The 15767-nt window shown below is 32.3% G+C and overlaps 2 protein-coding genes across 3 annotated transcripts; one reads left to right on the top strand and one right to left on the bottom strand.

Annotated features, from left to right (window-relative positions):
* Window positions 1-368: 368 nt before the first annotated feature.
* On the bottom strand, window positions 369-2657 carry LOC131853478 (uncharacterized protein C1orf131 homolog). The gene is made up of 3 exons (XM_059204374.1): window positions 2252-2657; window positions 1294-1475; window positions 369-453 (listed from the first exon to the last, which is right to left on the bottom strand). The coding sequence occupies exons 1-3, from the start codon at window positions 2514-2516 to the stop codon at window positions 391-393; spliced, it is 510 nt and encodes a 169-aa protein (XP_059060357.1). The 5' UTR covers window positions 2517-2657; the 3' UTR covers window positions 369-390.
* A 633-nt stretch (window positions 2658-3290) lies between these two features.
* On the top strand, window positions 3291-13657 carry LOC131853448 (histone-lysine N-methyltransferase SMYD3). Of its 2 annotated transcripts, none has more exons than XM_059204339.1 (9): window positions 3291-3884; window positions 5272-5356; window positions 7788-7947; window positions 8874-9001; window positions 9772-9948; window positions 10382-10481; window positions 11615-11899; window positions 12371-12533; window positions 12996-13657. In XM_059204339.1, exons 1-9 carry the CDS (start codon window positions 3757-3759, stop codon window positions 13201-13203), a joined length of 1434 nt encoding a protein of 477 aa, XP_059060322.1. In that variant the 5' UTR covers window positions 3291-3756; the 3' UTR covers window positions 13204-13657. The 2 variants fall into 2 exon arrangements, with proteins under 2 accessions (XP_059060322.1, XP_059060321.1); XM_059204338.1 differs by having other exon boundaries at window positions 11615-11914.
* Window positions 13658-15767: the final 2110 nt, after the last annotated feature.

Below are 15767 nucleotides of genomic sequence, written 5' to 3'. Positions count from 1 at the left end.
TATATGAAAACACGTTAGAAGCAACAGCTTCTAAATAAAGAATCGTCAAAATCGGTCCAAATCGAAAAAGTACTGACACAAAAACAATACAGTAACATTGCGAACCCAATGCTTTTTTAAGACAGTTGACCATATAATAATGGTGTATATAAATAATGTGTAGATTGCGTACTCTAAAAGTCAAAATAAATTGTTTTTAAAAAACTCCAATAATAATAAATTTTCAATTTTAATAGTAGTTTTATTGACTAATAATAATAGTAACGGAAGGAACTCTTTCATATTTTTATTACTTTCAAATATAATTAAATGGGATGTAAAAGACATAAAAATTCATTGCTTATTTACATTATTTATTTTACATTTTATTAATTATTTAATTAACATATTTCATTTCTTCTTACTTTTCTTTTTATTACTATTGTCATCTTTTTTTAAATCTTTCTTCTGCACCTGCAAAATCAGAAATATTATTTTATATTAAGTATACAATACTAATCAGTGGCAAAAAATCATTTACTATCAAAATATAGCTGTATAAACCTGGACTAACCAGATGGCGGCTAGATTTACGTACTTAGTGCCGTTGTGAATAAACTGGACAGCCAAATCTAAGTATACCTCTGATATGGTTTAGAACAGCTAAACCATTCTAAACATAATAATAATAATATAATAATAATCTCAAGACAATTCACACAGCGCCATCTAGTCCCAAGTTAAGCTAGCTAAAGCTTGTGTTATGGGTACTAGACAACTGAAACATATACATAGATATATATTTTTTTCTTACGAAAAAAATATATATCTATGTATACATACATACATATTATACATAGAAAACACCCAGACCGATACAAACAATCATACTCATGAATACAAATGTTTGTGCCGTGCGAGGAATCGAACCCGCGACCATCGGACATAAAGCAGTGTTTTAGACCACTAGACCACCGAGGTTGTCTATGAATTCAACTTAACAACTAAAGTATTAAGTGAAATGACCATCATTCATCTTTGTCTAGTAAGTAGATGGCAAGAAAGCATAAGGCCAATATGATAGTAAACCATAGCCCATGGGAAACTGAAACACCAGGGGTATCACTTGGATGTTACTGAGCCACAAGAAACAAAAAGGTAAAAAAACCTATTTAAATAAACCCCAAGTTGTAGTCTCCAGAGAAAACCTATGCAGACAGTAAATACTGCAATCTAAATGTATGTACAAATTTTATTCAAATTTGTCCAAATTTTCACATTTTTGAGTAACATATTAGTTGATTTGGAGTGTACCTTTCCATATCCACTCAAAAAGTGACCAACATCATTATTAGGTTTCTTCTTCTTGCCACCAGTCTTCAACAAACTTTTAGAGATCATCTGCTGTCTCTCATTCTTCTCTTGTTCTTTCTCTAGTTTTCGTTTCTGCATCAACTCTTTATAATTTATGTATTTCCTTTTAGGTGGTTTGGCACCTTTAATAAAAAATAATCCATTAATACAACTCAGGTATATATTTTTATTAATATAGTTTTTTAAGAGTTATTACAGCAGTTGTAGCAATATAATATGTTGTTAAATACAAATTTTGATCTTTATATGTGGACTGCGCCTGGGTATATGTAGATAGTATTTTTGTTGTATGTTAAGTTGTGTATATGTAGGCCACAAACAGTTATTACAATTATTAAAAATGTGAATGTTATTTTGTTTGCTTTACATCTTTGCAGATGATCATGAAATTTTTACAAAATTATTTAGATGCAGGAGACTTATTTTTTATCCCTGATGTGATCACATTTACTAAGTACTGAGCAGACACTAATCTACATACTATAAATACATATTATAAAATATAATTTTTCCATTGTCTGTCTATATGTTTGTGGGACTATCAAAAACTACTAAATGGATTTTCATATAGTTTCCATTCACCTGCTGAAAGTTTTTGCCTTAAGTGTATAAAATAAAGTATGCAAAGCCAGTGGTGCGCCACAATGTTATAAAAAGGAACAAGAGCATATGAGATAAATGTCAGCAGTGACTATATCCTAAACCATTAATTCTTCCACCACTTTAAAGATGCTTTATTTCAGATGATATTTATCTAGAATAAAGCACCTTTAAATTAGTGATATATATTATTCATTCTGCACCGACATCTAAATGACACAGTATAAATAAAACTGTGTGTATGAGGTAATGTTAAATAAATATTATAATAGTAAAGAATAAAAAACATGCCACTAACCTAAACTTACGGCTAGGGCAATTTTTGCCTCCTCTTTCTTAGTCGAATCAAATCCTGACATTCCGAATTTAACCACTTCATGTCTTATTTGCTTGAGATCTAAATCTTTCTTTGACTTCCGACTTAATTGTGCCTTTTTCTCAATATTTTGGTCATGTGAAGTAGATTCTCTCTTTTTAGGTTTGTATGATTCAAACTTGACGAATTGAAAATTATTCTCCGCATTTTTCAAAGCTAAAGCTGCTTTAGTGACAACTATTGACATTTTAAATTATAAAAACCAATAAAACAAAAATATTGGAATAATAATTATGAATTAAATAAGCATATGAACATTTTATGTGAAGAAATATTGTTTTAAAATTGTATAAAATAGTAAATAAAAAACTAACACTGACAAGTGACAGTTCGCAAAAAGTACGCACGTTGCAACTGACAGCGCAGATAATAAATGTACAGAATCACCAAACAACATTTAGATTATCACTGTCACCTGTATAATGTCACTGTTGACTTTCGGGTCGAATAGATTAGGAACGCGAAGTAGAATAAAATTTATATATCGATATTAAAAATGTAGCAATAATATCTTATTAATATATCGTTTTGTTGTTATTAAAGTCTTGTTTATATAAATTAGTAATACAGGTTATTGGTCCTGATAATACAATATATTTATTGAGTTAGATTATTCAATTTAATATATTTAAAAATAATATTCGGAATTGACTCCGATATCCATAATGTTTAATAATCAATATTCTTAAATAGACTTACTATTGACATTCTTTAGTAATTGAAGTTAAAATAACTAACAAAGAAATATGAATTAAAAAGCTTTGTATACTAAAGAGCAATTAATGCGAATAACAATATTGTACTTGTAAATATACTGTATATTTTCTAGTACGATATTGTTGTTCACAATATTGTTATTGACACAATTTCGATATGCCAATTTTTTTTAAATCAATATACATATATTGAAATATAAAAATATCGATGTTTAAATACATATTATTACACAACCCTACTCCCACTGTCAATAACAAACAATATTTAATTTTTCTCGCAACTTCTGAATTCCTAATAAAGTTTTGTTTATAAATTTGTTCTCACGCAAAATAACCTTTTTATTCTATGATTTTATTTCGTTATTTCAAACGTTTTGATAATTGATCCTGGCCGCTTCATATAACCTCAGTTCGCTGAAGAATCTAATATTAGTCCCCTTTTTGTTTGTTTTCTATTGATACTGTGTCTGTCAGCGGTCGCGTTCTATATCCACTAAAAATATGTAGATAACCGATAGGATAAATTTGGAACGGCAGGTACTAACCGGGGCTGAATAATCTTTTCAGCCAGCAACTATATTAACTTACATTCCTGTTACATTCACTACTGAGTAGTTTGACTAGTTTGTACGTAAGGTCTAAGTCTAAGATAATTTAACAAAAAAATATATTAGGACCATTAAAAAATAATCTACCTCAAAAAGAAGCAATATGAAGAATAAGTTTAGAAATACTGAATCGACAATAAAGGCTGGTGATCTTATATTGACTGAGCAACCATTTGCTTATGTCCTATCTTCAAAAGAAAAAGGCATTCGATGTGATAATTGTTTAGAAAAGTAAGTAAATATTATTAAAACTTATGAACTTAATTTATTTACTGTTTTCTTAGTTTACCAATAATTTAAAATTATTAATTTAATAATAGTTATTTGTGGGTATTTGTAAATAAAATTTATAGTCAATGTAAAGTTGAGCAATTTTGTTTAAAAGAGCAACGGTCAAGTATCTTTCTTCTCTTGTACTGAATCTGCTTTCCAAATAAGTGGTATAATGAAAAAAAATACTATTGATGTGTTTATATTGTGTTTTTGTAATACAAATTATTTTTATTGAACTAAATAAAAATTACTTTTGTGTAATATCAGCAGAATTGATTAAATATTTTATTAAATTCAAATCCCATATTATAAGTTATGTAATAGACTGATTAAAGTGGTTGTAGGTTGTATTTACTACAATTGTTATATCTTTGCCCCAGCACAGATGGGGGTTGACAACCCCGAGTAATTGGGTTGTCAGCCTCTTGGGGCAGGTTTCTAAATCTACCTATATATATTTAAATTAACTTATCCTAGCTTATGAGGTAGTACCATCCTTGGGGAATGATGATATATATTTTTTTCTTTTTGCTTCTTTTGATTTTTTAGTTGTATTTTTTTTGTATATAAACTTTCTGTGGTGCCCCTTATGTATATAGGAGACAATTTCCACTTATCATCAAGTGGGCTCTCAATTTATTTGCCATTAGGGTTAATAATATAATATAAATAATACTATATTTAAAGACTAGCTGTTAAAATAAAAAAAAAATTAGGGGTGGACTACCCCTAACATTTAGGGGGATGAAAAATAGAAAAATTCTCAGATCTACTCGATACACTCACAAAATTTAATGAGCTGATTGGAATGAAATCTGTGACACGAGAATTTTATGTATAAGATGACACTCATGATAAGTTCTCATTTTAATAACTAAGATGGCTTAACCCACTTTCAAAACAGTAATTTATGTTGTTGTAGCTGTTACCATATTAATTTATATTGCACTAGCTGTTACCTCTGACTTATTGCATATATTTTATTTTATATTATTAAAATAAATAATATTTCTAAAATAAAATTGACCTAAGTTACTCCTTATAACATTAGCTATATGCATGTGAAAATTCCTTCAAAATTGAAAAATAAATGTTTTAAATAATTTTTATGTAATATAAATATATTTTTTTTATGCTTTTAGTGAAAAGCTGTTAATTTGAAATTACCAATAGACACTTATTTTATTTATTAAAATAGATGTACACAAACAGTAATTAATTATTAAATGCAGTTGAATTTGGCACTGCAACCCCTTTATTATATCAGCAGACATTGAATAATCATCACAGCATCTATATTTAATCAATTGTATAATATGACTTCACAACACATTGGGAATTTCAGGGGCAAGGTGCTCAAGTGTTCGGGCTGCCAGTTTGTACATTATTGTGGTCGCTCGTGCCAGAGAGATGCTTGGGCGGATCATAAGGTATAGTTCTTTATATTTACAGCTTCTTTAAAGCTGTCTGATTTTTTTCTTTGTTCACTTAGAAGCTTAGGATCATAATAGTGAGTATGTTAATTCTGTAAAGCTATCTGAATTGAGACTAAAAAAAATATGTTCCCTATTAGTACCATTTTTTTATTGGATAAGGAGCACCCGCCTACGGTTTACAATGTTGGGGCACCAGTGGAAGATGATAAGGTCATGTTAGTTAGCCCAGCGTTACAAATTTACCAGAAATTCATCACGATGGTTTCCATCGCGTGGAGGTCAACCTGACATTGTATATTGCTAGCTATGGGGTCAACAGTCCACATTACTAATAATTCCCTATCACTTCCACTCACAGGCTTGATTGTGAGTCACTAAGTAGATTTGTTAAAAGTCTACGTGGGTATGTGGTTTAGTCCAAATTACTAAAAATTCCCTTTGTCCCCCCAGCCTCTCCCCCTATATACATATTTGCGAAAGCGAATCTGCCTGTTTGTTTTGTTACCTATTTCCCTAACCTCGACCTTGACTAAACGGATCTTAATTAAGTTTGGCGTAAATACAATCTAAAGAAAAGAATACGAATCGCTGGTAGCAACGAATCTGATATATTTATAATCCATACTAATAATATAAACTAGCAGGTTTCCGCAACTTTGTCTGCTTTTTTTTTTAAGAAATATGTAATATATATCCGTGATACACACAGGCAGAATTTCGCTTGAAGGAAGACTATCACGAGGAAGATTTTTTTCGAATTTCGAAAATTTGGATTCTAATGCTGTTGGCACAGTTTTATAGCTTCACCACACGATAGGGGGCGAGTGCAGATGACACTCTAAACCCTACGCGGGTTCGCATGAACTTTTATTTTGTATTTAGCCTTCATAATATTGTATTTTAAGCTCCATATGTAATAAACTAACTGTGACCGCGACTTCGACCGCCTGAAATAGTGACCTTGAGTAGCATTTTTATTTATATTATAGACTAATTATTTTACAAATACACACACGTTTAAATTTTTTAATTATTAATATCCTTGACATAATAACATCTAAGTAAATTTGAAAGTAATCTATTTTTGATGAATAAAATAATCAAAACCATGACCCAAATAAAAGAAAAATATTTAATAATATAACCCAAGAAAAAAGTTTAATCTTTATAGCTTAAAAAATGACGAATTTCTATATACAAATACAAACTTTTATCCCCTATTTTATTTTATCTCCTTAAGGGTATTTTTTTACAAACTTTGTCATTCATTTATATTCAATCAAAAGCCTAAAAAATAAGTTTCAAGCTTCTAGCGTTAAAAATACTTCCTTTCCTCAACCTTTAATTTCCCCTTTTAGCTCCTTACAACCTTTTTTTCGCATTAAAAAGTGGTCTTGTAATGACCTTTCTCAGGGTCTAGATTATCTGTGTGCCAAATTTAATTTACATAGGTCCATTAGTTTTGGTGTGAAAACGCAACAGACAGACAGACAGAGTTACTTTTGCATTTATAATTTTAATAAAGTGAGGATGAATTATCGTTTATCATAATATTTTTGGCGACTGTACACGTCCGTGTGAATCGTAACAGACGCACATTTTATGGCTGCTTGCCATTTCCTCGACTCGGCAGTGATCTATTTCAATGTTTTTTTTATTTCGGTTTCATTTGCAGTTTTATTTTCATTGCGGGTTATTTTTACCATTTATTTACGTAATGGCAGCGGTGGGCTCGCCCCTACTATGCTGGATTCAAATATACCTAGCGAAATGTGGGCCAGCCAGGTGTTTGTACGACTTCGACAGTTCACAATGTAAATGACATTTTTTATAAGTAAAATAGTAAAGTGGCAACCGATTATGTAGGTACATGAACATAGGTCAATAGACCGCATATATCGGAATGGATAAAGACCACTTAAGTGACCCCAATTTCTTTATATCTCATGTAAAAATGAGTTTGTTATCTCTAGCCTCTTATAGTATTTATTCTCTAAAGCGGTCTCAACGTGGAAGCTGGGAGCCTTTTGATTTTTAAAGGAGGCAATTTGCAAATAAACTCGACATGACTTTAACTCTTTCACTGCGTGCAATTTTAATGCAATGCTAGATCACGGTGCCAAATATAAGGAAAGAAGCAAATTCTTAAATAATTGTTGTATCACTAAATTAAAACAATATGTTTTTATTAAAATTATTTCAAATTTGAATTAATTTTTTTTTATATTGTTTTGAAAATTAAATTATGTACTGTATTTATTAACAATGTCCTAGAAAAAATGAGATTATTTAAAAGTGCTTATATTAAGTTTAGTTGAATAAAGATTATTTCTATTTTATAATACAAACAATTTTTGCATTTGGACTAGATGGCATTGTTTGAATTGTCCAGGGTTATTATTCATTATTATGTACTAATTTTCAGTGGGAGTGTGCAAACCTGAAGAGAGTATCGCCAAAAGTGATACCTGATGCAGCTCGTATGCTCGCAAAAATAATCAACAAGCTAAATCGAGGCGATGGACATTCGTACAGAGCTTTTTATTCTGCCACGTCGTTTAGGATGTGGAAGGATCTTATGTCACGTAAGTAGTAGTGGTATTATTATTTGTATATATTGATTGGATTTGATTATACCAGCGATCCCGGCAGATGGCATGCCCGGAAGGCAACTTACTGGATCTAATTGTATTATTTATTTTTATAATATTCAATAAAATTTATATACAAAACTTCATCCAAATCGATCCAGCCCTCTGGAAGACGTTATGTGACAAATACACATATAGAAGATATCTATAGGTGTATAATATACATATAACTATATAAAAGATACTGGTAATACAAACTTGTATAGAGACAGGACTAATCATATTACTGACCGAGGTAGACTATATGAAATCAAACCAAGAGACAGTTTGCTTTGTAAATAGTCTTTCAGGATGGGATATGGCAGTAAAATAAGTTCCCAAAATTAATGACTATAAACGGCATGACTCCACTGTTTTGCGGATTGGTAAACTATGAGAAAACACAATGAACGGCTTAGATAATGACGCAACGCATGACTTCATAGTTCTGTGAAATGCTAACATATGAGAAAATACAGCAAATCTCACATAATAATGCAATCATTTGTACCGTTCGTATATTACAGGTATATTTACCATCAGCCGTAATTCAATTTGCCATTACAGTTACACAGGAAAAAATATGACAACTAAAAATGTCCAGTATCCCATAAATTGAGAGCAAAAATATGCAGTTGTTGTTAAATCTATATCTACCTGACCAGCGCAACTACGTTTTTGCGTCACATTTTCGGAACATTTATCGTAGCAGCTCCGCTCCTATTTGTCTTAGCGCGATGTTACAAAGCCTACACCCTTCCTAGATCAATTGATAATCAACAAATAAACAATTTTCAAAATCGGATAAGTAGTACCGGATATTACCCCGGACATATACAAACTTACAAATGTTACCTCTTTATATATTTTTTCTAATGCAGATTATCCCGACCTGAAGGCTGATACGAAGAGAATGGAGCATTTCACATCGTTATGTGGAGTACTATTTGAATTCCTGAAGGACTTGTCACTGCCAAATAATGTTGAGCTCATGGGACTATATGGAAGGGTAAGTAATTTTTAATATTCTTACACAAAAATCAATATAAATTTATATGTTAATAATATAATATTTCAGGACAATTCTGTGTGAATTGTCGCCGTCTAGTCCCAAGCTAAGCAGAGCTTGTGTTGTGGTTACTAGACAACTGATATAAATTCGTATATATATATATTTTTAAATACATAATATATATAGAAAACGCCCAGACAGATACAAACAATCATACCGCGGTGTGCTAAACTTAATACATGAAAAAAGGGGTACTTTTTACCAAAATTGTGCGAACGGAGTATAAAATATCGCTCACTTACAGTTATTATAGATTAAGAAGTGCAGAATGGTAATATTTAAAAAAAAATATATATGTATATAAATATATGAACGAGATCGACCGCACGCGCCGTCAGTGACCGCGTTCCCGTTTTCATCAATCGTGAGTGTGCTTTAGCGCCTGTAATAATTAATTATAGAGCTGTTGATAATTTATAAATCTTAGACGTGTCGTAGGAAAATAAAATCTATGGTATAAAATCAAAAGAAAGTGTGAATGACTTGAAGCATATGAAAGCATACGAAAGAATATGTCGTGTAAAGGCGGCTATTAGCTGCTTTTACACGTTCTCAGGAGTTCGGGAAGGCCAGCGCGTGCAATCGTGTTTTCGCGCGTGATTGCGCATATGTTTTGTCATTTTAATTTGTGAAAAACATTATTAAAATGCGGAATATAGTAGGCCGATATTAAATAATCATATATATATATATTTATTTTATTTCAGATGATAATAAACAGCTTCACAATATTGGACAACGACATGAACTCAATAGGGACAGCGGTATATTTGGCCTCGTCGATTGTAGACCATAGTTGCAACCCGAATGCAGTCGCCACCTTTGACGGGAAGACAATCAATATACGGGCCCTAACGGATATGCCTTATTTAGATTGGAACCAGGTACTTTTTTTAAAATTAATTATAAGAACCATGGACAATTCGCACAGCGCCAACAAAAAAAGAAATATATTTATTTGGCGCATACATTGCTTATTTTATACATAGTAGATAACTGATATAAATACTTAAATACATGCTTTTGTAAATAATATACAGAGAGACGCCCAGACCGATGAAAACAATATGTTAGCTTTTTATGAATGTAGGTACAAATAAAGCTACATCTGTACCTAAAACTACTCCATATTTCAAATCAATATAAATTCTGAAATTTTAATAGATCCTTGGGAACACGCGGATAAAGTCGTACGATAGTGACGATTATTCGTGGTTCGGAATCCAAAGATTTAAGATGACGTGCCTCTTATCATGTACTTTCACTATCTTATCTTTTTTAAACAGTTGAAAAAGTACAATTTTTTTTTTTTTTCAGATTCGCATCTCGTATATAGACTTAATGAAGACGCCGTACGAAAGGCAGACGGAGCTGTTAGAGAACTATTACTTCTTGTGCCAGTGTGACAGGTGCATGGGTAAATGCTTTAGATGTGTATAATATTTTATTTGTATGGAAATGTATGAATGCAGTCATTAACCAAAAAGATGAGTAAATAATAATAATCTCAGGACAATTCACACAGTGCCATCTAGACCCAAGTTAAGCTATCTAAAGCTTTTGTTGTGGTTACTAGATAACTGATACAAATACATAGATATTTTTGTATATACTATAATCACGGGTAAACTAAAGAGAGTGGTAAATAAAATCTTTTATGGACCTACTAAAAAAGTATATATAATATTTTGACTCATCTTTCTGGTTGGGTAAAGAATTTGGTCCCTTTTCAATTGCATGGCTATTTTCTTCTCTTTGAGTTGAGGTTTGAACGGCATGTACTGTGTTCCTATTAAACACCACCCGATCACCAGATTAAATATCGGTCCTCCACCGTGCATTTATCCAGACACTTTTTGATAGACAAGCACATTGTGGAATCACCAACTTATATTTCCGAACAGAATCTTAAGAAGAGTATATATTCGTCCTCAATAGCTTGCCCACATTTTAGGATAAATATACCCTCGCCTAATACTCCTAGTGTTGCAAGTGCTCTTATGCAGTGGTAATTAGATATCAGAAGAAACGTCGCAGGCTTTTTTCCTCTTTTTATTATTGTCATAAAATAAAAAATGTGAACCTAACTGAATCTAAACAACATTATTCAACAATGAGATAAAGCTCCCGCCTACACTAGTAGTATACTCTTATGAAGCACCAGTCAAAGACAGTAGTTTGAAATGAAATCTGTCAGGTCAGTTAGCAGATGATTACGAATACGCCAGTTTTACGCTTTATTCAAGACAGATGGCGTACTAGTTTAATGAAAGTTTTCTGGATATTATAGTAGATTGAATATTATAGCCTGTTTTTTAGTCCCGGAGACTAAACTGACAGGTGTATATGTCAAATTTTCAAATGTTACCATCTATAACGGGGTGGTGCTGTACCTGCGATACCGCTTGGAGGTCAGCCTGCTAGGATAAATTACTATAGCAATAGGCTGGTTAGTCTACATTACTAAAAATCTTCTTCCCTTCCACTGCTGTAGGAGATGTTCAGGCTTATTTTTATTATAACACCTAACTGACTACCACTTCTTTACAGATGAATCTCAAATGAAGATAGTGCATGCAGCGAAATGCCTAAACAGCGAATGTGATAGCCCCGTCAGTATACCATGGAAGGAAGACTGTCTTCTAGTGAGAAGACCGGAGGAAAGACTAGAGAATGGACATACAATGAATGGCAATTGTGATATAGTTAATGGGTTACCGAGAGGGGACGACAGTGTACGTTGCGAGGAATGTGGCACCAAGTTCACCGTACAACATGTTGAGCTATTTGTGAAGACTATGGAATTCACTGAACTGCATCTTCAGAATATGAAAGGTGCTTCTGTTGCTTGTATCCTTTTATGTATTTTATTTATATATCTTTATTTCTTTTGCAGGACAAAACAAAACGAATTGCTACTGCTTTACATGAGAAAGACCAAGACGCTGAATGTAGCTGTCTCGTTCTATCTCATGTAACCTGTATCTATCAATATATAAACAGAGTTATCAATTTAAATGATGATATCAACACAGTCCAATGTAATTTTGCTTTTAGAATATTTCATGTAGAGTTCTTATTATTGAAATTTATGGCTCGCTATTAATATTTATCAATTTACTGCAAGAGTTTTTTCAATACAATAGATTTATTTCTATATATAATATTTTTTTTATATTCCTATAGTAACACCTATAAGTATGTTTATCTTAGAAATTCTGTCACGGTTAAGGTATTTTTGATGGGACGAAATTTTAAATTTTGTCATGTTAACGCTATCATTTTCTTTATCAATTCACTATACAGATGTTGACGTTTGCAATTATTGTCTGGAGCGTCAGGAGGGTGTGTTGCATCCCATGAACGTGATGCATGCGCAAACGCTGGACCACGCGTTCGATGCTCTCATATTGGTGCAACTGTGGGAGAAAGCATGTGACTATGCCGAAAGGCTCATTCCTTGTTTCAGGTACAATAACACTTTAATTACATCATTATATTATATATACAATAAGACCTAAAAGAGGCTGTGTGTGTACAGTACATTAAATATATTTATTAAAATATATACATATTGTACATATATACCAGACACAAAAACATAAAAATATTTAAAAACTTTGTGTACGTTAATCTCAAAAACGTCAAGTAGTAAGTAGTAAAGTTTCGTAAAAATAAAGTTTTCTATATTTTTTACAATCTGACGACCTGACCTGAAGCTGATTACTGCTGACTTGCATACCCGGTCCGAGTGGTCCTTCCAATCGGTTTAAAAATAAAACAGTCATTGGCACAGCTAGGGCTAAATACAATATGGGATTATCAAGATCTCTAATATTGTATATTACAGACGTTATCAGATAGAATTGAGGGCTATCAATACACTTTTTTTACGTTACCTGCCTACCCCTAAATAGTATTCCTTTTCCAGATTCTACTATGGTGACCGGCACCCCTTATTGGGTCTCTTATATTTAAAGTATGGAAAGATTCTACTATACAGAATGGATTTACAAAAGTCCTTACAACAACTGAAATACGCGGAGAAAATCCTGAGAATCACACACGGAGACAAGCATCCACTTTATAGAGAATATCTACTGCCTTTACTTGGACAAGCAATGATCGAGTCGTCTTGAATGCACTGGCTGTGATCTCTATACAATTATATTACAGGCTTTTTTAGAGTCTAAAAAGGTGCAAACTAAATGTGAATTTATACGAAAGCAATATGTACAAATATAAACACATATTTTTAGCTGCAAAGAAGCTACCCTGATCTATAACTAGTGGTCTATTCTGACTTTGCAATGGGGCCATCATGGAAGGATCTCTAAAACCTCTTAAAAATAAAAAAAAAGCAATAATTCTTACTCTATAATAATGTAGCTTTTATTCTATCTTATATAGTGAAAGAATTTTTGAAATCGGTATTTTCCAAATTTCTCTACTACAAATTAAATACATTTTTCCTCCTAATAATAGTTTAGAAAACTTTAAACGTATTTGCCTATTTTAGCTATTCAACCGTCTTACCTATTTTCAAAGTAATTCTAATCTTTCATTCTATCTTCTATTCTTTCTAATAAAAAAAAAATATAATAATGTAAATCGTGATATTCCATCTGGAATTATTGTCAAAATGAGGTCTTTTTCTTTTCTGATTTCCGTAATATTTGAAGTTTTATACAATATAGATGCAGTGTTAGTATTTTTTAAAAGTTTTATTGCTTTGTAATAAGGTTTGTTTTTCTACAATTTATTTTCATAAATTATCAATTTTATGGAAAAAATAAAAGAAAATTACTTATTGATGGCAATAGCTGATTCTGAAGTGCTTTAAAATTGTGTTAAATATTTTTTATCTGCTTGTATGATCCCATCATTTGAGATTGAGGTCAACTAGAGTAGTATATTAGAAATTGTAGAATACGTACAATAATGATAATGTATTTTTTATCATTATTCCTCATTACAAATATTGTCAATTATACTTTGTGAATTATAAAAAGTGCAATAAACAGAATTGAATATAGTATTTGTTTAAATATATAGCATCTCACCCCAGAATATTAATGGCCAAATACTGAGAAAGTATGAGACAAACACCCAACATGGAAGTAATTGCAAAATGAATGTGATAGTGACAATTTTTCTAAGTATTAAGTCCAATTTACACACAGCCCGAGTGGGCAGGGAAGCGAGCGAGAGTGTAAACACGATACTTCCCATGCCATTGGCGCTGCCACTCGCAGTGCCCGGCGCTACCTCGATTGTCGGTTTTTAGTGTGCGAAAGGACTGGCAGCGCAAGTGGCAGTGTGTTCACATTCAGCCCTCTCGCTCATTTGTCGCGGCGTTTAAAGCGGAAGGTAAGCAAGAGTCGCCCAGTAAATAAATATGAGGGCTGAGTGTAAACGACACTCACTCGCGTCGAGTCCCGTCAACGCTGACGCGGCAATATTTCCGGCAGCGCGAGTGGTAGGGGAAGCGGCTGAATGTAAACGTAACATTAGGAGATAGAAGCAGGTTTCCCACAGGTTTGTTTGTAAGTGGTTACCCTCGTCTATATGCGTGCATAGCACTACGTCTATCACGTCCCCGCCTCCTCCGATCGATCCCCCGTCAAATTCGAACGGGGATCGAAATTATGACGACCAGAGCAGAAATTCGAATCCCTAGCGGTGACCAGACTAAAGTCGTATCCGTCAGGCCGGAGTTGGCCTTCAACCCCTCCATAAGTTCTTCCGTGGGTTTGGAGTTCCATCTGCACTCCCCTCTATCATCCGGTGAAGCTGTAAAAGCAGGCTGAGCCCAACAGCATTACACAAGTAAAAAAAAAAAAAGGGTATCACGTTATCATGTGATGCCCGTGAGCACGTGCGATGTCATTCTGGAGGACTAAGATCATCTCTTATTATTGCTATAATTTCACTATCTCACTCCTCTAATGAAACCACTTTACAAAGAAAGCTACTTGGCGAATGAAATAAGAGTGAGGTAGCCACACAGTCGACTTATTTCTACTTCAGTAGTCTTTTTACAAAGATTCGCATAACAATAAAAAAATACGTAAAAAATCTCTACCATTATCTAAAAAAATTAAACAGTTAATGTTATTTTGTCTTGAAGTTATAAAAATAAAGCCAGAATTTTAAGATGTGTCCATATAAATACTCTTAATAGTTATTTACTCTTAATAGAAAGTGTTATATTCGACAAATTCCAATTTTCTGACTACATTCAATGCGTTTTGGATTAATGTTATCTGCTTAACCTTATTATTTGGCACAGATAAAAATATAAACTGAATATTAATACTCTGCAGAACAAATAGTCATGGTTTAAAATACATTTTACTCCCAACTTGTCTAATTTTTATGGAATAATAAAATTGGACATTGAAGGACCTATCTGTAATGGAGTTTCAAAATAATATAAGACTGGGAATATAGTTGAAGCGCATATATGATACGAGAACAAAGTCTACTTTTTATAATGTCTGTCTGTATATTTATAGCTAGCTGTTACCCGAGAGTTTAGTATTTTAGTACTTTAAGCAGTATAATTTGGTATTATAATTACTTTTATATCCTTTAAGAAATTATTAATTCCCCATACTGATTTTCATACCCTATTTTCACCACTTTTCAGCTTATTTACAGTCTCAAGGGTCACTGTCTGTATATTAAAATTTATTGAAAT

This window comes from Achroia grisella, unplaced genomic scaffold (assembly GCF_030625045.1).
Source record: "Achroia grisella isolate CSIRO2021 unplaced genomic scaffold, CSIRO_AGI_Agris_v1 utg902, whole genome shotgun sequence".
Taxonomy (NCBI): Eukaryota; Metazoa; Arthropoda; class Insecta; order Lepidoptera; family Pyralidae; genus Achroia; species Achroia grisella.
The sequence above is the reverse complement of the archived record's forward strand: the minus strand, read 5'-3'. Positions and strand labels throughout refer to the sequence as shown.

Excerpts from the sequence above, each read along its gene's own strand:
- LOC131853478 (XM_059204374.1), bottom strand. The coding sequence starts at position 2,516 with ATGTCAATAGTTGTCACTAAAGCAGCTTTAGCTTTGAAAAATGCGGAG. Across the intron at positions 1,476-2,251 it reads TGCCCTAGCCGTAAGTTTAG|GTGCCAAACCACCTAAAAGG; the intron begins GTTAGTGGCATG and ends TTTTTATTAAAG. Across the intron at positions 454-1,293 it reads TTTTGAGTGGATATGGAAAG|GTGCAGAAGAAAGATTTAAA; the intron begins GTACACTCCAAA and ends CTGATTTTGCAG.
- LOC131853448 (XM_059204338.1), top strand. The coding sequence starts at position 3,757 with ATGAAGAATAAGTTTAGAAATACTGAATCGACAATAAAGGCTGGTGAT. Across the intron at positions 3,885-5,271 it reads TGTGATAATTGTTTAGAAAA|GGGCAAGGTGCTCAAGTGTT; the intron begins GTAAGTAAATAT and ends TGGGAATTTCAG. Across the intron at positions 9,949-10,381 it reads CTTATTTAGATTGGAACCAG|ATTCGCATCTCGTATATAGA; the intron begins GTACTTTTTTTA and ends TTTTTTTTTCAG.